The sequence below is a fragment of the Simochromis diagramma genome, unplaced genomic scaffold, assembly GCF_900408965.1.
Source record: "Simochromis diagramma unplaced genomic scaffold, fSimDia1.1 OVJJ01000463.1, whole genome shotgun sequence".
Taxonomy (NCBI): domain Eukaryota; kingdom Metazoa; phylum Chordata; class Actinopteri; order Cichliformes; family Cichlidae; genus Simochromis; species Simochromis diagramma.
Window position 1 is genome coordinate 2,674,090 of NW_024386941.1, and position 23,638 is coordinate 2,697,727.

At 40.0% G+C, this 23,638-nt stretch overlaps 1 protein-coding gene across 1 annotated transcript in view; it reads right to left on the reverse strand.

The window, feature by feature from the left end:
• Positions 1 to 4,557: 4,557 nt before the first annotated feature.
• The window catches only part of nectin1b (nectin cell adhesion molecule 1b), a 73,730-nt gene continuing 54,649 nt past the window's right edge, over positions 4,558 to 23,638 (reverse strand). Inside the window, exons 5-6 of the mRNA XM_040037670.1 lie at positions 21,079 to 21,230; positions 4,558 to 8,620 (exon numbers count right to left, since the gene is read on the reverse strand). Coding sequence (XP_039893604.1) covers positions 8,118 to 8,620; positions 21,079 to 21,230 — 655 coding nt within the window. The 3' untranslated portion in view covers positions 4,558 to 8,117. The remainder of the gene's footprint in view (positions 8,621 to 21,078; positions 21,231 to 23,638) is intronic.

Sequence of the window (23,638 nt, forward strand, 5' to 3'; positions counted from 1 at the left end):
AATAAAAACATAGCAAAGTCTATTTAGACCACGCCAGTGTCTTATAGCTTTATAATGATATCAACTAAGTGATTTTTTTCCTTGACTGGACTGAAATGCCAAAAAACAGAACATGGCATATTATGTGATCATGGCCACACCAGGCTGCTCTGGCAGCTAACTTAACTAATGTAAAATATCAACGTAAACAAAGGATATAATGTGATGATGGTTACATTACATTCTAGTAGCACTGAGTTATTTTCATAATAACTATATTTAATCATTATTAAATTCTGCTCGACTCACCACTATCTTGCTCTTTCCTTCTTTTTTCTCTCACAGAAGGACAACTGTTCTTCATTTTCATTGATTGACAGTCAGTCATTTGGTTTGTTTAAACAGAATCATAAACACCACTTGCAGTGGGAGTGAGAGGAGTAAGGTGGATCCCCCTTGGGGAGGTCTCTCTGACTTTCACGTCAAACTTTGCGCATTGCCACTGCTGCAGTTTAACGTTTGTTATTCCTCACCTGGGGCCCACACGGTTACCTGCCTTGCCTGCTGGCATGAGGCGCCTCTGGGTCTTATATTATATTATGGGATAAATTGATGTACCATGTAAATTGCCTGGCAGGTTTCTATTAAAATTATGTAACAGCACATGTCAGATGTACAAGATCCCAGAAATCTGCAGTTAAAAATACAAAAAACCCTCCTAATTTTATTTTGGCTGTCTCTCGTTTAATATCGTGTTCTTCTGCATGTCTGGGTGGCTGCTGTTTTTAGATCGTTCAGATGTCCCATCGGTCCACTTGTACTTATGCATCTGTGATGCACACTGGATTTACACTTTATCAAAATTCTGACTCTTCACCTTGATTTCATTTTGGGGAAGTGGAGGATCTCACAGGGAGGCAAATCTGGTGAGTGGGGCAGGTGCTGATTGTGTTGACGCGGCAAGAAAAGTCCAGCTTTTCATCATGTGCCCGCATCACAGTTTAGTCTGTTTCTGCTGAATATTCTCCTCTAGAGACCTCAGAATAATGCTACAGTGTTGACAGTCGCACCCACTGGTACAAGTTTACAGTGTACAACCTCATAAATGTAACAAAAAGGAAAAAAAGAGCAAGCTGCTCTATGGGCTCGGAAACTGTGGACTCTTCTACTGAAAACTCCTGGGTTTTAGCCAAAGACACAGCTCTCATCACCACCAATGATCCTCAGCATGGAAGTGGAGCCAGTTTGAGACATTAATGCTAAAATGCAAGAATATCAGAATAGGGAAAATCTGCTGAGTATTTTATGTTATTTTATTTACCTGGCAACTTTTTGATTGTACCTTGTAACTGTGTATCATACAATAGCTCCAAATATTTCTAGTTAATTTGCACTAGTGAGAAAAACTAAGAGCAAAAAAGACTTGAATGGATGAGCATTTGAACATACTCACACTGAGGTGACCAAGAATGAATGTGATAACACATTCTAAGGTGTTTGCCTAAAAGTTCATTGTGTGTGTATCTTTAGAACATTGCTTTTTGGATGTCCTCCTTTCTCTCTGTTGGACAAAATCATCACATAAGAACTACTGGATCAGTGCCATGAAGACTGGCACGGTTATTAGTGTCCTCTCAGATAAAATATGCTTATAATTTTGTATTTAGTGCCGTCATAAGAAAAACTAAATCTATATCCAGTGCTTCAGTTTATATGTGATTATTACATTCCGATCATGCTGTAAAATCTAATTAGTTCTTAGAACTTAAAAAAATGATCCAAACTCATAACCTCAAAACAACCAAGTAAAGCTTACTTCAGATAACTTAGTTAGGGCAACTTATTTATTGCAAGTATACAGTACTTGATCTTTCTGGGTAAGCAATGCTAATTGTTTACCCACTGATAAACATTTCAAGTTCTACTAAATTAAAAAACAATTTGTAGTAACTTACTGTTTTTAATTTTGCTAACACACAAATTATATGCAACTGAATCACATTATGTTTTATCATCCTTGAACTTTAGGGATTTCTAGTACAACACTGATGGAGTTAAAATCAGCCCAACTTTTATTTATCAAAGTTAAAAAAAAAAAGTATATCAGCCAACATAGCAGACACTGTTCTGCTCAACATCAAACAAGTATATTGCCACCATTGTGTTATTCAATTACATTTTTAAAATTAGCGAATTTAAATTGCATATTTATTTGTTAGCAACTTTAAACAAAGATTTAATTATTTTGAAACTAAGTTTAGGCTTCCCATAACTTCCTATTGCAAATTACATTCCTGATATAATCATGATAGAATGTTGAAACGATTGTTCAGAAAGTGTTCAGAATTCAATTGCAAGTAATATCACTACTACTTGAGAGGCACCTTTGCTGGCAGGTTATGTCATTCTACACATGTTAACAAGGACTCAGAGCTGATATGAAGTGCATTCTCAGAGTGCCACTAGCAAAGCTGTAAGATCCGAAATATCAGCATATTATCTTATCATGTTCCAAAAATGAAGTATTTTATCTTTTAACACATCTACAGAACATTAACTTCTGAGGCCGTTTGTGTAAATGTAAAAACAAAACTGAGATGGCGTTGTTGATTAAAGGTTGAAAGCTGTATATTGGTAGACGGTATCATTTTTGGGAATGTGTTTAAATACTTGCAGCATATTTATTATGAGAGCACACGTGCCCCTCAGAGTTATACATTTCATTATGGATCACTGCAATATAAGTTCAGAGTGTATGTGGGATAGCACAAGTGCAAATAACAATGCATTTTATTTAAAATAAGAACGCAGTATTAGAAAGAGTGATGCATAAACTGTGGAACTAAGACACTGTAACAGTCTGTGGCACAGGTATGATCATCTGATTTTATTTTAATAACAATTACAAATATTTCACAATGTGACTTGCACAGCTGAGTCCAATCATTATAAATCTAAATGAGACAAAATCAGATATTATTTTCCCTGTTTCAGTATGCAAATATGTGCACAAAGTAGCCTTAAAGGAACAAACTAGTGCTACTAAAAGCCACCTCACTGATTGACTACACTCTCCTCCTGAAGCCATCCCAAAGGATTGCTTATTAATATACACTATGATCATTAACTATTTAATTACAGTAGTTTAATGACTCGTGGCGTAGGCTGTCTGTGTGCTTTCCTGAACTCATTAAGACTGATATTTTTATTTATTTATTTATTTATTTTTCTGGCTTGTTGGCAGCTCAACAACTCACAGATGGTTGGGTTAAAACCAGAATTTTGCGAAGAGTTGTGGCCTACAAAATGTAACAGACGTCTAAAGAAAAATCTAAATCCAATTGGTATGTGATTCACCACAAAAATGTATGAAAACTGTTGAAGTACTGAAGATTTCTTCAAATTTGAATATAAAGCATTTCGGAACTTGATTTAATGACAAAATGAAATACATAAATGATGACAGGCACGGTCAGATTGTTTTTCAATTTTCTCATTCATAATATGTTAGAGTAATCTGTATTCTCTTATTGCACTCCATGTTAAATGGAGTGACATCACACACTGTAAAAGACACTTTAACAAACTCGCTTTTGAATTTATGACCCAGGAGGAACATACTTTAGAACAGGAATCTAGCCATATTTCATCCAAAAAGTACTTTGATAGAGGATATGCTGTAGAATTCCATTCCTGGCTCTATTAGGAGGAGAAAAAACTAGATGGCCATGCATGTTAAAAGCCTATGTGCCATCAAAGCCCCTTGGGCTACAAAGGGCTCTTTTAGCAAATGGATGGCAACAGCTGCAAACTCTGGGCTGTTCTTAATGTGCACGATGCAGATGTCTGCACTTGAGTCCCACAGTCTGAGACAGATCTGTCTGCCTCTACACTGGGCCTCTCTCATCATATCACTGTAGCTTCATTAAGCACTGAACTCAAAATCAACATCTGCCTGACAGTTTTTGCTCTCCAATTAAAGTAGAAAAATAGCAAAAACTACTGTTATAACCATCAAAGGCTCTTATTATATACTGTATGTATCCTTTTATCTGTCTTGTGTTAACTTCAGATAAAATGAAGACATACGTTATACTAAAGTAATTCACATATGGAAACTGTAGCTTTGAAAAACACTTTGAATCTGTCATCTTTGTCTCATAAGGTTAAAAAAAAAATACAGTGAACTACAGCGATGACTGTGAACAGATCGATAAGGTACAAAGAGAACTGTCCCGTTGTAGCCTGGACACTATTTGTGCTTTTTGAAATTGTTAAATATTGTACTAACAAGGTCTATGTTTGTTAAATTTGATTTATTTGTAGTCTTATTTATTTACAGAACAAACGTATCATGTCTTACATTTAAGGCTCACAAGAAAATAATAATAATAATAAAAAAAAAAGTCCAAATAAGCACCGGCATGAGGTGACAAGGATAAATTACTGGTCGAACCGACTGGGAAAAAGCTGCAATTACCAAAATCAATACACAGCGATAAGAAATGTGCTGCAGACATAAACCATATTCAATCAGATAACACACATCTATCCAATCAGTGAACTGGGACAGAACGCTTTTGACTATTGAACTCATTTAATGCTGAAAACAAATACAAGTTACTTCACTGGGTCATCACAATTGAACAATAGATTTTTTTGTTTTTTGTATTTGTATCACCCTCAGAAATATACATTCACATGGCTGCATACAGACAATTTCTCTCTTTTGACTTTCTTTTAATAACATTACATCGACACACTGTATGCATTACCCCCAACAGTGAAGCCACTACTGGCATATTAAAAAAATGTACTAGGGGAGCATTTTTAGGTGGGACTTTGGAAATAAGCTATGCATCAACATCATCTATCCATCATCGAGTCTCCATGTTTGTGGTCAAAATAGGCATATTTTACATGACAGGGTCCCTACACGGCTGTCCCGAAATAAATCCCAACTATAATCTCAACCTTATGTACATTATTTACAGTGGAATGTTGAAACATACTGAAACATACAAAAAAAAGAGAGATTAGGATGGAATGAAATTACAGTCAGTATTACAAAATAGAAACTCATAAAACCCCAACGACATGAAGACAATGTTTACATATACAACTATACAGACTGTTGACCCCAAAATAAAAGGCTTTCTCACGCCAACATATCTGACAAGCAAGTGTGGCAGTGGTTACATAACTGATGTTAGATGTCAGATGAAACCTTAAAATTGTGCTTTAAAAAGGGGGTGATGTTTGTAAGTACAAGTTGAATTTCTCTTAACTGGACCAGCGTTTCAAATGTTGTGCTCAGAAAATTCAGCGACGTGCAACCAAGTTGCAAAGGTTAGATCTCTTCAGGTGTTCAACTCTCAGAATTAGTGCAGAATTAGCTGATTTAAAGATCAGGTGTACACACATTGTTTGTACCTTGCTAAAGCTCCTCTATACCTGCTATAATATTCACTGTAAGCAAGCGACCATAAGCTGTCTTATATTTAACAGGTTTGCGGTCTGCATTGTAGTTTAATAATATCCACGATATTATTCAGGGTATGAATAGCTTGAATGGTGGAGCAGTAACTGTTTAGACTACCCCATGCCTCCTAACTTTGACAGGCACTGAATGCATGAACAAAGGGTGCTTTCGATATGTTTGCGTCTATTATGCTCTGATGCAAACTGTGTGAAGTTCAAAAGTTACAGCAAAGCACTCCACCTGCAGGTGAACAATAAAGTAAAGACCATAAAACTGTATTTTGCTTCAGAATATTGAAAGTAGCAACCCCACTGCTGTCAATGAGCTTCCCCCTCTGAAACCTTCAGTGGCAGACCTTGTACTCCTCACTCCATAGTAGATGCACTTAACAGAAAAGAAGTAAGGCTTTAGAAAATAAGGCTGACTAACTAAATTGAGACTAACAGACTTAAAAAAAACAATTCCCCATACTGTGATGCTGATTTGTTTTGAAAATACAATATAGTTTGAGGTTCATGATTAACATGCTCATCTAAAAACATACAGTAGACAAGCGTGGACTGTAAAACATTCACATCTCGAGCAGAGGGAACTGCTCTCACAGAGATGTTATTTTTTTTCATTTTTATTATTCTATATATATTTATATATACTTTACACTTTTCTTGTGTTAACTGCAAAATTGTTGCTGGGTACTGTGTACCTAGGAACTCATACCTCTGTCAATACTGACGACACCGACAAAGTGTAGTCTTCTGAGCTGCAAATGAGGATAAGCACACTGGAACTGATAGGAAAAAAATAGCAACATATGCACTTCCACTCCCACACACAAAACATGCATAAAATAAGGCTTAATACAGTATTTATATTGTTCAGAGCCAGTCAGATATGTCGTTTACATTGATAGATTTCCTCCAATGCTTCCATTATAACCAATTTTTCACATTGCGCTTTTTTTTTGTTGATGCAAATACATTTTGCTGATTGTGTAATGAACCTCTGTGCTGAGGAGAGAAACAAGTCATTAGCTATGCTAGCATCCACTGGCACTTGTTAGCGGTGATTTTAAAAACATATATAGATATAGTATATAGAGAGCCTGCAGACAGAGTCATTGATTCCCCATTAGCAGACTGAGATGCCAAAATTAAGGAAGCAACTCTTATAATTTTAAAACCACCTTAAAATCTCTGGATAGTCACTTAAAAAGCAAAAGAAAATGAACAAAAGCATCATGAAAGCAGCAGGTGACTTCAGAAGGGCCACCATATTTTAAATTCCCTTTACTTGTTAGCATGTTTTCTCTTCAGACTGAAATGAAAACATCAGTTTCTCCTATTTGTGTCCTCTGTGTCCATGGATGACTCCTCATAGAAAATGCTGTTGATGTAAGCCAACTATTCAGTAAAGTCACAATTATAAAGAGAGACAGAGTCGTTACAGGAAAACTCCTCAGACACTTTTGACTGACATCCATTTGAAAAGAAAAAAAAAAAAAAAAGAGGGTCAGAAAAAAATATAATTATGACAGCTAAATGCAAAAGACAGACATTTCATTACAGTGGTAAGATTTCGAGATTGTGTACACAAGTCAAACTGTTCAAGTCAAATGACAATCATGACATTTCAGAGCATTTTTGAAGATTTCCCTGTGAAACTCACCAAGTGTCTTTTGGACATGACTGTGATGCACCACTGAAAAGTAGAAACTGTTTTGTATGATACAATTGCAGCCCTTCTCTCCTCGGCTATACTGCTGCAACAATAAGGGCACTAACGCTTGAAATTAATTAAAAAAAAATAAAGCATACTGGATATTTATATGTTACTGCCATGTCCATATGGCTCAGTAGACTGACTTCCTCTCGGTAAAGAAACAAGTCGAGCACATAAACACAGGGGGTCAAGAAATGCTAGCCACACCTTTGGAAAACAGCATTAACATATGTGTTTTAATGCTGCGAATATATAAAAATTAGTAACGCTAACCCCACTGAGAAACAGTATGTATCCCATTTCCCCCCCCCAATTTCTCTGAAACATTTGACCACAAAACTACACACACGTAGAACTCCACCTGTAATTATGTTAGACACTTAACTCTCAGTTCTCTGGTCACTTAAAAATCATACAAAAAGACATTTATAAAAACAATAACAAAACTGCAATGCTAATGTAGAAAGAAAAAGAAAACAAACTGAACATCCAGTGTAGGACTTTCACAAATGTGCTCAGCAAAACCTCAACCTGCTGTCTCTTTTTATACATTTAACACATTTATAATATGAAAAAATACACGAAATGAAGAATACACCAGGATTAATCGACCAATCACCACACCGACCTTGTATGTCAGCAACAGTGTGTCCATCTACATACCTTAGTTTGTACACTTTGCCCATTCACCTGATGGTACTGATACCAATGCTGAGAAGTTGATGTTGCTAGCACTTTAAATAGACACTTGATTTTCTAGTTGATATTAGTTGGATGGGGTCAGATGTGAAAGGGGGCGGGATATTAGGGTGACCAAAAGAGGGACTATGATAGTGCAGTTTGATAAATGGGAGGGTGGGGGTCGTGATGGAGGTGAAGGGTGAGGTGGAATGGAGGTGGGGGACAAAGGGTTGTTTGGTTTGGTTGTTGCATGCCACTACACATACCATTCTTTCTTAGAAATGACAGAACCATCGGTTTGAGAGATCATATCATCGGCTATTTCAGATTCAGGCTCATACTGGAAAGCCAGAGTCCGCTCATCGTAATCTCGGCTCTCTCCTTCATCCACAGTGAAATAGGGCCTCTTCAGGTCTGATTCAGCATCGAAATCACGGTCGCCTGCCTCAAACCCTCCAGTGGTACCAATCTGGGCGGGTTTCTTCTCTTCGTCCGAGTCGTCCGGGTACTGCAAGTTCTTAGGGATGGGGGGGTGGGTAGGCAGCCCACCAGCCTTGCTGTACCCATTTCCGAACACATGTTTCTTGGTGCTGTAGTCTCCCTTGAAGGTGCGCTGGCGGCGGCGCAGGAATATGAAGAGCAGTATGGCCGCCAGACCCAAGAGGGCAACACCCCCCACAGCACCCCCGATGGCGACACCTGCATTGTGTTGCTCCTGTGGGACATGTGTGGTGCCACCGTAGGTGGGGACAGGAATTTCTGGGTAGGAAAACACAGATGGAAGGGAGTGTGTCAGTGCTCTGGTGGGAAGAGGTGCGTTTGTGCAGGTGCATTTTTTTTTTTTTTAGGAAAGATGGAGTAAGGGAGACAAGGACGGAAAAGCAAAGGGGAAAGGGAAGGACCCCTGGCGCCACGACAACACCCCCTCCCAGCCCAACAGTAGTCTTTAGTGACATATCGTAAAAGCTCAGCTACAGCCACATGCAGTTTTAGACGCGGAAATAATGAAAAAACCAGCCAGTCCACCACAGAACACCATCAAAGAGTAAAATGACTGAAGACATTAAAGTAAATGAAGCTTTGTCAGCATGCATTAACCATCATTTCTTCTCTGATTAGAAGGCGGAGGAAAATTAAACAATTTAATAGGCAAACAGTGAAGGAATTACAACCCCATTTCCAGAGAAGCTGGGATGCTGTGTAAAATGAAAAGAGAATGAAATGATTTGCAAGTGATTTAAAGCCTATATTCAATTGAAAGTGGTACAAATACAACATTTCAAATGTTGAAAATGTCTGCTCATTTTTAAGAATCGTATTCTTTGAGTTAAACAGCAGAAAGGCAACCAGGGTGGAGCAGTGCATAGTCTAAAATGCGTCATTGTGATAGCTAGGTGGTCCTACATGCACTACTTCTTTTTTTCCTTTTGTCTTTTTAAGACATGTCTCTGTAAGGAGTCTACTGGCTTATCTGCTGTCCAGACCTGTCCCCAGCACATTGGTATTGTACTGTTCCTGATGAACATAGGCATTGCGCTACTTGCAAATCATTCTGTTTTTATTCTTACTTTAAACAGCATCCTAACATTTTGGAGATGGGTTTATAATTGATATGGCTCTTCAGTTAACAAGTTTCACTTACAAGTCAAAGTAAACATATTCAACGATATACTGCAGTACAGTCCAACATAAATAATTAAAACAAGACATTTTGATCACCAGCATCGTGGTAATGAAATGAAAGAGCACTGCCAGAGATGATTATCAGCAGCCAAGCATACACAGCCATGATGCACTTAGAGAGCTGATAAACACGAAGCTCTTCCATTCAAGCAGAGGAGCACACGGCAAAAAATAGCATATGCCTCCATGAAAAATACATATTATTGACTACAGAGAGAGGAGGAAAGAGAGAAAATTATCATAAGCCTCGGTGTTCTCCAATCTAGAACAGAGCGAATATGACTAATGGCCTGTGAGAGATAATGACAAAGATGTTAGAGTATGAAGGCTGGGATTTCACCTTGCACAAGCCAAAGGAATATGTTGACTCTATACTGACATTCAAAATTCAAATTCCCAACTGCCATGTCCATAGCATCACTAAAATGAGGCGCTATGTTCAGTCCACCATTTAGAGAGTGCGCAGCGTACATACAGGAAAAAACAAAACAAAACAAAAAACACAAAACAAAAGGACTACTTTTGAGTCAAATGTGGGTGCAGCATACAGTAAAACTAACATGAAAGTGCTGTCCCGTATGTGTACATCTTCACTTGAAACTACAAACTGTGCAAAGCTCCTTAGAGCACACAGACAAGAGGGACTTTTTATCTGAAATGTGATCAAAGCCTTGAGGCGCATAGGTAGTGCTTAGGTAAACCGGCAGAGCAGAAGCACATTTAACTTCAATGGTGAACACTGAATCCTCAACAGAAAGGTAGGGGGATACAACACAGTTACACCATCTACTAAACAAATGGTGTGGGAAAGGCCTGGAAGAAGGGAATAAGAGACTGTGAGAAACAAAGGAATGAGCTTCCTGTTCACACGGAGCAAACCAGAGAATTGTATGTAAAGTCCGAAAAAAGGCAGGGAAAAGCAATATAGGTGAAATACATGCTGCTTTTTCATTTCCTTCTGATACTGTCTTTACAGTCTTACTGCTTAATTACACGCCCATTAGGCACATGATAATGTAACACGCACTGATAACACTAAATACGTTAGCTGTATTCGAAAAGAAAAAGGATGCGTTTCTTATTTTATGACATTTTTTACGAGTGAATTTCAGCTGTAGTCTGTACAACATGCACACAAATGATTTATGGCGCTTATTAAAGGTTTTAAAGGCAACAACCGAGATCAGAATTGCATCTGTGTTGATCTAACAGGGGTGGGGAAAATATGCATGGGCAAAGTGTCTTTCTGAAATTTGAAGCTCATTTACAAGTAATGGGTCATAATTGAACAAAAATGAAGGTTTACGTTGAGCAATCCTAAATGTTCCTTGGAGATAAATTATCCCCACGCGTAATCAGTAAGTCGGATAGAGGTGGATCAGAACACCACTGCAATAACAGCAAATCTAAGCCATCCTCATCAAGCAACACAAAAAAGACAAATTTCCCACTTAAGCAGAAAATCTTTTTCAAATTATTGCCCTTAACGGGTGAATCAAAGCCATTACACATGGTGAGAAATGCTCTTTACTGGAAATGATGAATCTCAAACCTAATTCAAGTATAAAATGATGGTAGTGAGTGAAGTTAGGAAGCTACTAAAGCCTTCCGCTCTGCTTTAATTACAATGGCACTTTATCAGTCTACAGACGAGACCTCCCAAACACGGTCGCTCTCCGTAGCCGCTCTTCATCTGGACCCTTTCTCCAAGGGCCGACAGCAAAGCTCTCCAATTTCTATAGCCGTGCCGGGCACAGTCTCAAATATCAGCTCAGGTTTTAATCTGACCACCTAATGGGATTATTCAGACACAGGCCTTCATTACACACATCAATGAGAGAGCAGAGCCAGGTCACCCCTGCTAGAGAACACATCCTCTCACCAAGTCCAAAGACGGGTGAAAATCCAGAGGATTGAAGGGGCAAAGAGAAAAGGAAAAATATTCTCCTGTAATCCTCTCTTCTACCCTTCACTGCCCTCGTCTGTAACTAGGATCTGTTTTTGCTCTCATCAGTCCCCTTATTCAATCTTAATTAGGGAGATTATTGTACTGCATTTCAAAGGTTGCCAAGACTCCATATTTACCATCATTTAAAGAGGTGAAAAACATAAGGACAGAGCATTTAAATTGCAGAATAGCAGCAGTGAAAGAAGGTGATCCCTGCCATCTTCATTGCTATAAAGCATCAAGCGAAGCTACCTCTGACACTCGTATTTGCCGAATGTGAATGTCAACACTAATAACTGTACAAGTGTTCATTTATAAAAAAAAAAAAGCACAGACACGAAAGAGGTTGTAAACCTCCAGGTATTTTTTGTGGGTTTTAGGCTGGTGTATCCAGCCTGGAGGAAGCTTTGCAAGCTGCTGCACCAAAAACAACAAATTGCGTTTTCGAAAGGAGGTATTAAGTTGTTTTACTGGAGCGGCAATGGAAGGAGGACTACTGATGTTTTTAGATAGCTTCAGCTCTGTGTTTGGGGGCACTTTAAGGGAGAGAGAGGAACTCAGAAAGACCAGAAATTGCTCATCAAATCACTGAGTGCAGTACAGGAACACTGCTTCTATTTTGCAACTTAAAACGCCGTGTTGGCAAAGAGGACTGTCTGCTCTCACCATGTTACCCAGCGCATTTCCTCTCTGTGCTTATCCCTCTGTAAAATCACACCACCAGCCATGTGCATACGTGAACATATCTCCAGCACAGCAAGCTTTGTCTAGTTCACGGACTCTGTGAATTTATGTTAAATTAGAGCAGCTAGGGTGCAAGCTAATCACCTTATATAATCAAAAAAATAAATGAAATGAATGGCTGGGTTATGTAGGTGTTTGACAGCACAGAAAAATGAGGAGGCGTTTCACTAGCGCGCCTTCGCTGCCGGCATTACCTGCCAATGGACAGATCAAAAAAAGACCTCAGCAGCACAACAATGGCCCTGATACTGTTCCACGCTGTAAAAGGCAATGTCTATTAACACCCGTGAGGAAAAATGCAGATAGTGGGGGAACTTTTAGTTGCAACGAATAAAATGTAGTATTGAGATTAATAGGTGGAAGGATGTGCTGTGAAAGACTATAATTCAATCCAGAGGCGTGACGGATTTATACAGGGGGGGAAAAAATAACAGGAAATCTTACAGCTACTCTAACAACAATGCCATTTCGTATTGGGTTATTCATACCACTCTGAACCCTCACATCTGACATGATCAAGTGGATGATTTACTACCTCCAAATATCCAAGTGACACAATATGTTTTCTTCACAACGCAATGAGAGCTTCTCATCTGAGTCATTTGTGCAAAACACAAGTGAGACTTAAGAAAAATGAATAAATGCTGTGTATATATATATATATATATATAATATACATGCATATATATTTTGTAATAAAAATGATTTGTGGCTTCAGAAAACAACATGTATTCTGAGCAGGGGTTTGCATTTCAATGTAGAAGCAGCAGATGCTCGGAGATAGTGCGGGAAATGATTGTAGAAAGCAGAGGGGGCTTTAAAGTGAGAGAAACAGTTTCACAACTCCGTCCTGCAGATACTGTTACTGGGTGTGCTCCAGTCATGTCTGCACATGAAAAAAAAAAGGAGGAGAGACAGGTAAAAACATTCCTGAGACTTAGCGCAATCACTTGGACAAGGTTATGAAAGAAGCTGGGAAAATGAGAGAGGATTTTCAAAGAGTGGCGCTGGGAGTGGTGTTTTAATATGACTAAAGGAGGAACAAGCAGCTGACAACAAAAGATGAAAAGAACATAGAGGGCTACTCTAAGAAGTTGAGGAGTGGCAACAAGGAAAACGATTGAGCAAACGCCTTAAGAGCTTGAGGAGTGACAACACAAAATAAAGAATGGCATAATGAGCGAGTGAGTGAGTGAGGAAGGGCACAATCAGAGAAGACACATTAATTCACTGATTTAACAGATCCTCATTACCTCTCTTGTCTGAATTTGCCAGTGGTTTTGAAGTCATGGAAATGTAATGCCGCCACGACGAATAAAAGCTCATCACTGACAGGAATTTAACATGCTGCTTTGAGAGTTGCGGCTGGGGCAAATCTCTTTTTCAGCCTATCAGATATTCCCTCCCAATAGCTGCCATTTCTTCCCGTTTGTCACTATAGATTGTTTTTGCTTCCACTGACTTCGGAGACACAAGCTCACCTCACTTGTGCCATTAAAAGCTTCCCACAAATTCAAATCCAATTCCCTGTCATAAAACCAGTGGGTTAGAAGGATGGGATATGCTGGAGGAGACAATGCTGTGAAACTACTGGAATCAAAACACGGGTGACATCATCTGTAGCCTCAACGTGTGAACATGCAGCAACTTGCAGGACCATCGAGTCAGAAAAAACAGCGACTGTTTCTTGTTTTCATCTCCTCTCAGCAGAAACAGCGTGTCATCTCTGACTGAGACCAAGAATTCACACCACCGACTCTCTTTCATATATGGTTATTTGTAGTTGAAATAAACAAAGCCGCCATTGTTATGACTATTATAACAGTAATCCGACATGAAGGTCGCATTTGAAAGTACAGGAAAATACTGGCGCGCCAGAACATTTTAGAAAGCAAGCTGGTCCTCTTGCAAGTATAATATCCGTCATTTTGCGCTACGGGGCAATAATCATTTTTAATGCACCCTTAATGAGCAATGAATATTTACACCAGCATCTAAATGCCAATGCAACTCTTTTAAAAAAATCATGTTTACGCAGGTAACATTATTAATGCATTTGCATCTGCGGCTGCAGTGCTTAGTCAAAGTGATGTGCAGCTGAGTTATTGGGTCAGCAGACATGCAGCAAACAAATCTGCATGTTAGCACGTATTAAGTCAGCAAGGGGTCAGCGAGCTGTTTGTTTACCACACCATCCTACCCTGTGCTTTTTCTCTGTCCCGTCTCCCCCCCCCCCCCTTTATTTTCTCCCCTTGTTGTTATTTTTGAGCGTAATGAGTGAATCACCACAAAGCATCACCAACAGCAGCAGCAGCAGCTTCGGAGCCAGTGGTCAGACCCCGGGACAGCGTCTGACCTACTTCATCAGGCTCTCATGGAGGCGTGACAGATCCAACACCACATGGGTGGACAGGGAGGAGGAGGACAGAGGAGGTGAGCTGGGCCGAAGGGGCTCAGCCAATCCCCCTGCTCCATCTGTCTGCCACATCCCTCTCCTCTGCATATCCTCCGGAGAGCAGAAACAGCAAGCCATGCAGAAACAAATGTTAAGATAAATCACTACGATCTCAGCTGCTCTGCTCTCACATGCTCTCCCCTGGTGACATTTGCATTTCACATCTCCAGCCGGGTTATCTCTTCTTCTCCAAATATAAAAAAAAAAGACTCTTTTTACACAGTGAGCACTTCCCTCCTCCATTTTATGCAAAATGAGCTGCAGCCACAATATCTTCCCCCTCAGTGCTTTCCCCTGGCACAGCACAGAACACAGAAGAGACTTCATGGGGCGGCCTATGCTGTGCAAGCGAGGGAACGGGCCATGCTAATGTCTCATTTGGATAATGAGGTGTGATCTTGGCAGGATCTGAGCAAAGAGCAACTCCCCCTCCCCGCAGTGAGAACGTGGGGGCTAGAAGTCACTCTGTCAGCCTGCACACCAAAACCCTTGTAGGTTTGCAGAAGCAGGAAGTTCAAGGGTGAGAACAAGCTAGCAAAGGGAGCAGAAGACCAAGATCCTCAAAATGCTCCCTTAACCTGCATCTGCTTGAAGTGACAGTGTAATAATATACAGGATATACACATGTGGCCTTTGAATCTATGAATAATGCAGGCGGCGATGTGAGAAGCGCAATGTGCTATAGCGCACAGATTGAGACAGACTCCACCATGACAGGCGAAGACAAACAAATTTCACATAGCTAGAGGAGCCTTTGCAAAGCTGACATCATAATGTCTCTTGTCTCTGTCAGAGAAAAGAAAGAGACAAATGGCTGCACGTAGCGGCACTGCTGTTAGATGTCAGTAATATATGGTGCATTACTTGTTTTATTCAAGGATGTTCTTGCCGTAGTCTCGCAAGTTTTATTACACTGACCGATCGCCACATTATCACATTGAGAAAACCAACAGATCCTGCAGCAATGGACTGACCGCCATGTCTGTTTCACAGCTGCTAAAAATAAACTACATTATCTACTGGAATTTACTGTTATGCGGAGACAGTAAAGTATTTTAAATAATACACATGTAAGCTGAAATCTTCCCAAAGTCACTGAAGTGAGTTTAAGATTATTTTTGCTATATTTTGTTACAAAGACTCTTTCAGTAATGGAAACTGGAATATAACAGTGAAGAATCAATAAGGTTTTAGTAGACTTTTAATCCAATAGGGGTGATTAAAAATTTTAAATCTTTTTCTTTCTTTCTTTTCTTGTTTTTTTAAATCCGGATGTTAAATCCTGAGCTGTTAATTTCCTATGCGGAAAAAAAAAAAATTGAGAGATCAAATTTTAGAAAAAATATCTTGCAACAATCTAGACTAGTGAAGTTAAGTACATTTTTAAGGGTGTGTTTCACAACCAGTTAGAGTCGTGATAATATTTAAGGCAATTAAAAGATCTAATGTCAGCTCAGATAGCATCTTCTTGTCAGTAATTTAAATTTATGCTGAGGAAGCTCCCTGTGCTATTTCCCATTACCCGCTGCTGCTTTCCTGCCAACCTGGCGGGTAAACATTCACAATCATTATATAGGCATACTGAATTCTCCTGACAATAACCTCATTTGCTTCCGGTGAAGAAGAAATGTAAATAAAAAACCACATAGGCCTTTTTTTTCTTAAATCAATGTCACCTTCTCTCACTATCACTGTGTGTTACTGTCTTTGCACATTATAGTGTTGTAGGACTAGAAGGAAAGAAGAAGTGACAACCAGTGAACACTAGAAGTTGACACAGGCTGTTACATAAAGGCCTGTAAACAGTTTCATGCCCTCTCTTCCTCTTTCACTTCCCCGATGCTGTCTGGCTGGAAATAAATTTTAAAAATCAGACAGACGAACTCAAATTTCTCCTTCAGTGACACGAATACATTACCTATACATGTCTAACTAGATATATATATTTTATTCAAATAATTTTGGCACATGACTAGGATTTCTCCCCCACCTCTTCTTTCTAAACTTCATTTTCTCACATGGCAGCCAACTATTGCGTGTTCAGGGAAGCGTGAACAGATGTTGGCACCGGTTGACTGTGCTTACAGAAGGATCCATCCTCACGCTTTCTTGCTAAATTGATGAGAACGCTGTCACTCCATCCAGTTTAACCCAACTGGTAAAGCCCTGTGGCAAAGCTGACTGCACCTCTGCTCTCTAAAGCAGCTCTCTGCCACAGCTCCGACAAAGGAAGATGAAAGTTAGCGCTGCTAAGCTGTAAGGGGAATCATCCAAAGGTTCACATACTAGCTGACCCCTAGCTGATCTGATATCATCATTCATAGCTGATCCTGCTAATATGGCTGGAATAATGCAACGTCTTTGACTCACTCTGGCCCCCGTCTCTCAAAGACGAGTGCTGGTGTGTGGGTGAGTCAAGGTTAAAATGAGTAAACAAATGCACTTCCCCCTCACCGAAGCTAATTTTCCCACATGTCACAAAACTGTGCGCTGCCAAGAATAAAACCACACATATCCTTTCTCAGGGGTGATAATGACATAATTGTAAGGCCATCCTTGCAAAACAGCCATTCATCAGAACTTATTAAGCTCTAGGAAGAAATTTAAGATGGCAGCATTGATTTGTTCCAAGCACAAAAACAGAGTCTGATGGTGGAAAAGCTGATTATCTTAATGAAAGACTGATTCTGTCTCTCTTAAGTTGGGGAGGATCTTTGAGGTTTAACCGCATTATTCCTGTGGCTTTCTCAGCTGCAATATTTTACAGGGGTGACTGCTTGAGTGACATTCCTATTAGACAGTTAAAGGCTGCTGAGAAGGATTCATCAAAAATAACTTACATTGTGAGGCTGTTTAATTGTCTCTATTTTTTAACACGGCCTCTGATACCCGTTGGTAATTAGCTGATTAATCAGATCTGACGACTTGTCAACTTTCTCTCAGGAGATTTCTGAACTGCATGTAAATGAGTGAGGTATTTGCTAAGAAGGGGCCCATTACATGAAACTCATCTCCCTCGCTATAGATCCCTCCCCCTCCCTCTCTTCCTTTTCCCCTAGACTTCCTTTCCACCTCTTTTTCTGAGAGCGAGGATTGATTAAACCAGGAGAGTGCTTCATTAGATTCTGACAAGTGACACCATTTCTCCAGAACACATGTCCTTGGAGAAAGCCATTTTAGCCCATGTGACTCGACCATAGTCGATGCCATCTCCGCAGCAAACACTATCCCAGAACTAATTGAAACAAGGTGCTCTGTGGCCCTGCTATCTGCATAGGTGACAGCTATGCAGCTACCAATCTGTCCATGAAAACTGAGTAGTTTGATTAAAACACACTTTCTTAAAATCCCCCACGTGTGCTGCATTCCACTGTGGGAAAATAGCTTTTCTGCTATACAAATGAGAAGTCATGGACGTTTTATCTTCCTGGCATCAAGCAAGGTTGTCGCCACAGCAGGTGAATATTATGGTGGCAATCTATAAGTGAACTTGAAAACAAAAAAAAACCCCAAACGTATGCATATGGATAAATCTTTCTATGGACAAAATTATGTATAATAGTGACAAGATTGCTTGGGTGTCATATTTGTCAATGATAGAGTTTAATAAAGGATAAAAAGACCAGGAACAATGATGATTTATTGACTCTAGTAACACAAAACTCTCCTGGGAGTCTCCATGTTCAAAGACCATTAAAATGGGCTTTTAACAAGGGAAATAAATTATTATTTTGTGTTTTCACTGGTCAAAATCTGGCAGCTCTAGCAGCTATATGATGTTCTGAACAAATGTGCCGAAGATAGTGGTTTGGTCCTTTTCAGCACAGTACACTTAGCTAGGATTACTGAGGCCTAATGGTGCAGCCATGAACAGCAGCCAGCAGTGGGCTCTCTCACCTGCTATGTCTCAGCCAGATCTCTCTGATGTTGCAAAGCACAAAGATGCTTTTTGAAGTTAATGAAGCATCAGCACACTTCTTACACCAGCGCCACTGGGTCATTATGCACCGCCAATGTCAAGGCAGCAAAGAGCACTTCAGAAAAGTCAATAGGAAATGTTGTGAACACCCTGAAGTTCCCATGTAAAGGTCTTTTCAGTCATGTCAGCCGTGCAGATCTGCAGTCACAAATGTCTCCTGAACCGAAAGCTCAGAGTTTCTGGTGACAAGTACACACTATCATGGGAATGCTACCAATTTCACATCATCAGCAAAGAGCACATAAGCAGATGCATCACACCACTGCAAGATATCCATGTTGCTAGTGTACGAGACACGGGGGACGAGACCGCCTCTGTCGCCCTTTGTGTGCATCCTAAAGCAGGAAACTGCATTAATGCTTCAAATCAACCTGAGTTGCTTATAAGGCATTGTGTAATTTGATGGGGCTTCATGTCAGAGCTGAGGCTCTGAACTGTGCTTTCGCATGGGGAATCTGGCTGTTCTCCCTTTAACTTGTAACTGTTACTATGGGAACTGGCAACATGCTTTTAAGACTTGTGTGGTACCCTTTGAGAATATATCCTTAAAAGAAATTGGGAACTTTTGCCATCAAATAGTACAGAACAACAATATATTCAGCCAGTGTGTTACTACAGAGACGGCAAACAGACCACTGGGTGCTTTGTGGCATTTAATCTTTGATAATATAGTTTTTCTTTGACGGTAGTTATTATAGCTACAAATATCAAGTGACAATCTAACTGTCAAGTAGAAAAAATTCAATAATTAGTTTTAATGCATAATTATATGTAATAACTGTAATAACGAAGCACATTCATTATTTGTAAACATGCAGAGTGACAGAAAGGAACAATGACCTACTACTGAGAACCAAATGTATTTTCACAGCCTCGGAATTAGTCATTTTGCTTCCTCTAACCTGCTACTGAGCACAGTGCAAACTTCTTCAAAACTCAAAAGGTTCAAAGACAAAAACAAAGCAGAATGCTTAGATTCCAATTTTGCACGGAGGCGACCTGAAAGCGAACGCACTCACATCGTGTACCCACGCATTGTTCACCTCACTCACTCGATACAATTATATAGACAAATGATGAGAATAAACAGAAAGACTACTGGGACAATAGCAATGTGGTTTGTTAATTTAAGCAATCAATGAAAAAGAAGAAATAGAAAATTACTTTGGTGCCTTTGTTTTGCCTTTCCAAAAGGGGGTACAGTACTTTATGCCAAACAGTACATCTCCTTGGAACCCAGTTACTCAATACAAGCTGGTGCACAGCGATTTCCTAACAGCAGATTACTTCCTCATCTTCTGTTTGATAAGAAAGGCCTGTTCCGACTCCTTTGAAACCTCTATTATAACGCTACTAGCCCATCTGCTTTGGGAGGGCAACTCCTCACAATGCAGGTAATGACATCACACAACATCCTACAAAGCTTCTTTGTCTTAGCCTTACCCTTACCAGCAGAGAATAACACACTGAAAGAGAGGAAACAGGGAAAAAAAAAGGTATGCAATGATACTGTAAGGCGCAGCTGTTCACTTCACACCAAGCAGAGCGTTTCCAGAGACACAACATGAGTCAACATGCAAAGCAATGCAAGTTAGAACACCTCGGCTTCCCAGAAACCAAGCAGCGCAGAGAGCAAAGGGGAAAAGACTTTCCAGTCCGACCAGAGCAAAACTGTGACAGTCTCCCAATACCACACGCACACAGCTGGTAGCAATAATAGATGATCTCCACATTTGTAGTCTGTCTAGCAAGGTCAGATCTGGCATATATTGCAGTTGGGGCTTTGAGGGCATAATATCGTCTCCTATGGATAAGAACCCAGAGGAACCACAGTGCGTGTGTGCCAACAATTATGTGGAATACAAGGGAACTGAATCAGTTTTGTTCAGCATTTTGTTTTCCCCAGAAGACAAGAAGAAGAAGAGGAGACAAAAGAACTAGCACAGAGCTCAGAGAGATGTGAGCATGATGCAAGCAAACTATGATCAATACAGTACCCTCACCTCAAACCCCCAATTTCCTTGATGTTATTTTAGGCACTGATAATAGACCTGCTTTATGTTGCTCCCACACATGTGCTTGGATGTGTAACAGGGCAGGTCGGAAGGGGGGCGGTGGTTCTCACAGTGTGTGAAAGTCTGATACACAAACAGAGAGGATTTTTTTTTCACCCAACCTGCCACACTGTTCAGCAGGGTGCCCCACAGCTAAGGCAAGCTGGATCCACATTGAAACTACGCAGGCGATCTGCTGCAATCACCTGGTATGTGCATGTGCACTGATAGCTGTGTTTATTTGGGCAGAAGGGGGTCTGATCCTTTCTGACTGAATTTTTAGAGGGCTACTGCACTGATCAGGCCATGCCAGAGTTACTGGAGAGAGAGAAATGACCCGCTTAATCAGCCTACCTGTGATGTTGACGTCCACGATGCCGGTGCGAGTCCCGATGCCGTTGGTAGCGTCACAGACATACGTCCCAGCCAAGTCGTAGGTCACAGGACCCTTGAAGAACAAGGTGTTGTTCTTGATTTCCACATTGCTGGGTAGGGAGCCATTCAAACTGCGATGAAAGAGAGAGAGAGAAAAAGAGAGAGGAACAATAATGCAGATGCCATAAAAAGGCAGAATTACTCCAGACCACTGAAAAAAAAAGGAAAAAAACCCTCCCAGATGCAGCAAAGCAATTCAAAGCGCATAAAAAATACAGTCTCTAGTGCCAAACAAACTTGGATGTGGTTGTGGGTGTGAGATAAATACCAAGAATATTTGACAGTGCTATATTTCAGCCATCATCCATCAAGTCCAAACAAAATTATGAGGACAGGGAATCCCAGCAGGTCCAAACAGGTAAGATATAGCTGATGCCTGAGGACATGGACTTTTTGACACGTGGAATACAAAGCAGTGGCAGAGGAGAGGATTGTAGGGGGTAAAGGGGATGGGGGGGGGGCTTCCTTCCTAAACTACAGCACAGCACACATGGCTGAAGTCAAAACTCAGGGGAGCTGTCAGGAGAGGCAGCTGATCAAGCGATAAATGCAGAATCTACCAAATGCTATGCTGTCATTGAGAACTGCAGCCTGCTTCTCCTGCCTGAGGTGTTTGTCTTCATGGTTCACTATCTCTACTGTGTTCAGGCTTGCTCATGTCCTTTGATCAGGTCAGCAGACTTTGAGGCCATGGATCATGAACAAACAAAGCTTCTATTGTATTATCTGGACCCTTTTTATGGAGCCCGCAGGCTAGAAAAGGCATCAAATTTCACGACAATTAGATGTTTCCTGTTGCGTTTCCCTCAATTAGCCTCATCACCTGCTCTGAATAGGCCCAGCTTGAGCAGAGTTACAAAACATCATGATAATATTAAAGAGCCCCCTGGTCTGACTGAGGTGAGCTGCTGGTTGTTTCTTTAATCAATAAGGATGCTGCAAAGATTTCCTCCACTACTGTGGGCTCAGAAAGGCACACTGAGAAGTGCAGGCGTGCAAGAACATCAAAAACAATGTAGTGTTCCTATTCATTACAGTGAGAGAAAAACAAAATAACATCACGGCAACAATATTAAGTTTCATGCTCACGATGGTCACACATCAAGCACTTGAGGTTCACTTAACAGGCTTTTAACAAGGCTCTGCAATGACAGGGCCTACGACACACCGACAAGGTATTTAATAAAAACGTTAAGTACAAATAGCTGATCTGCAAGTGGTTACATTTATCTGACAGAAGAAAATATCAAAACAAGGCAAAATAAAAATATAAAAAAATACCACAGCATATTTTCGTAGCAACAAAAAGTCCATAGTTCAGAACAAAAGTAATAGAAAGAGCTACGGCTGAGCTGTTTTCATTGGCCACCTTGGCAAAGCAATTGCAATGGAGCCGCAAACAACCCTCAATACAGTATGTCACGATTCAATAATCAGTTACCTTGTGAGCCGCTATCAAATGCTGAGTTCTGCAAAGCCCAATTGATTTGTTGCAGAAATGAAAGGCCGGCAAACTGTGATTCACCACGGACTCTGCAACTACCGAAGATGTCTGCATCTGTGTCAGACATTTGAATGCGTGCCTGCGTGTGCACGTGTGTGCGGAACCAGAAAAATGAAAGACTAACAAACAACTTACGAGTTATGTATATTCTCTATTCACTGGCTAGCCAGTCATGCGCAAGCATATATATGATATGTGTGTGCATATAGGTGTGTGTGTGATTGGACAGAATGCCAAACAGCAGCATTTAACAACTAACAACATTATGTGGAGGTGAAAAACATACTATCAATAATTAATGGGACTGGTAATAGGAAACTGATAAGATCACAACCTAATGTTAGTTAAAAGAGGAAATTGACAGGATTGCTCTTTTTAATCACACATCTGTCCGCTTATAATTTAAATTTGTGTAATGTGAAATGTTATTTTTTTGGAGAAACCCCAGGCAACAGGAGCAATATTTAGTAAGTGCTCAAGCAGAAGTAGTTGTACAAAGCTGTTATACAACTTAAATATAATTTAGAGGGCTCTCCAGGTTTTATTCACACTGACTGGTGACCAAAAAATGTAACCAACAGTTGTTTTATTGTGGCCTTTCATTGACATGACTAATAGAATCACATTTTTCACAATACAGATAAGTAAGCTGGCTAATTAAGTCTGCAGCAATCACAAAGTGGAATGCAGCAGTTTACTTTAAATAATACAGATTTTTATTTTTAACGGGAAATGATGCGTCTGCTTGAAATACTTTCTTTTCTTTTAAAAACATTTCATAACTGTAGTGAATTGAATGTATGAAAGAATAGCCATGTTTTTAGCTCACCTTTCCTGTACTTATTGTTCTAATGCCCACTCAAAACTGCTGTGTGCACTTAAAACAGACTCCAGAAACGATGCCGTACGAACAAACATTTCAAAAACAAACAACACAGTTCATACAGGATGCATTCCTTTTTTTAGCTGAGCTAC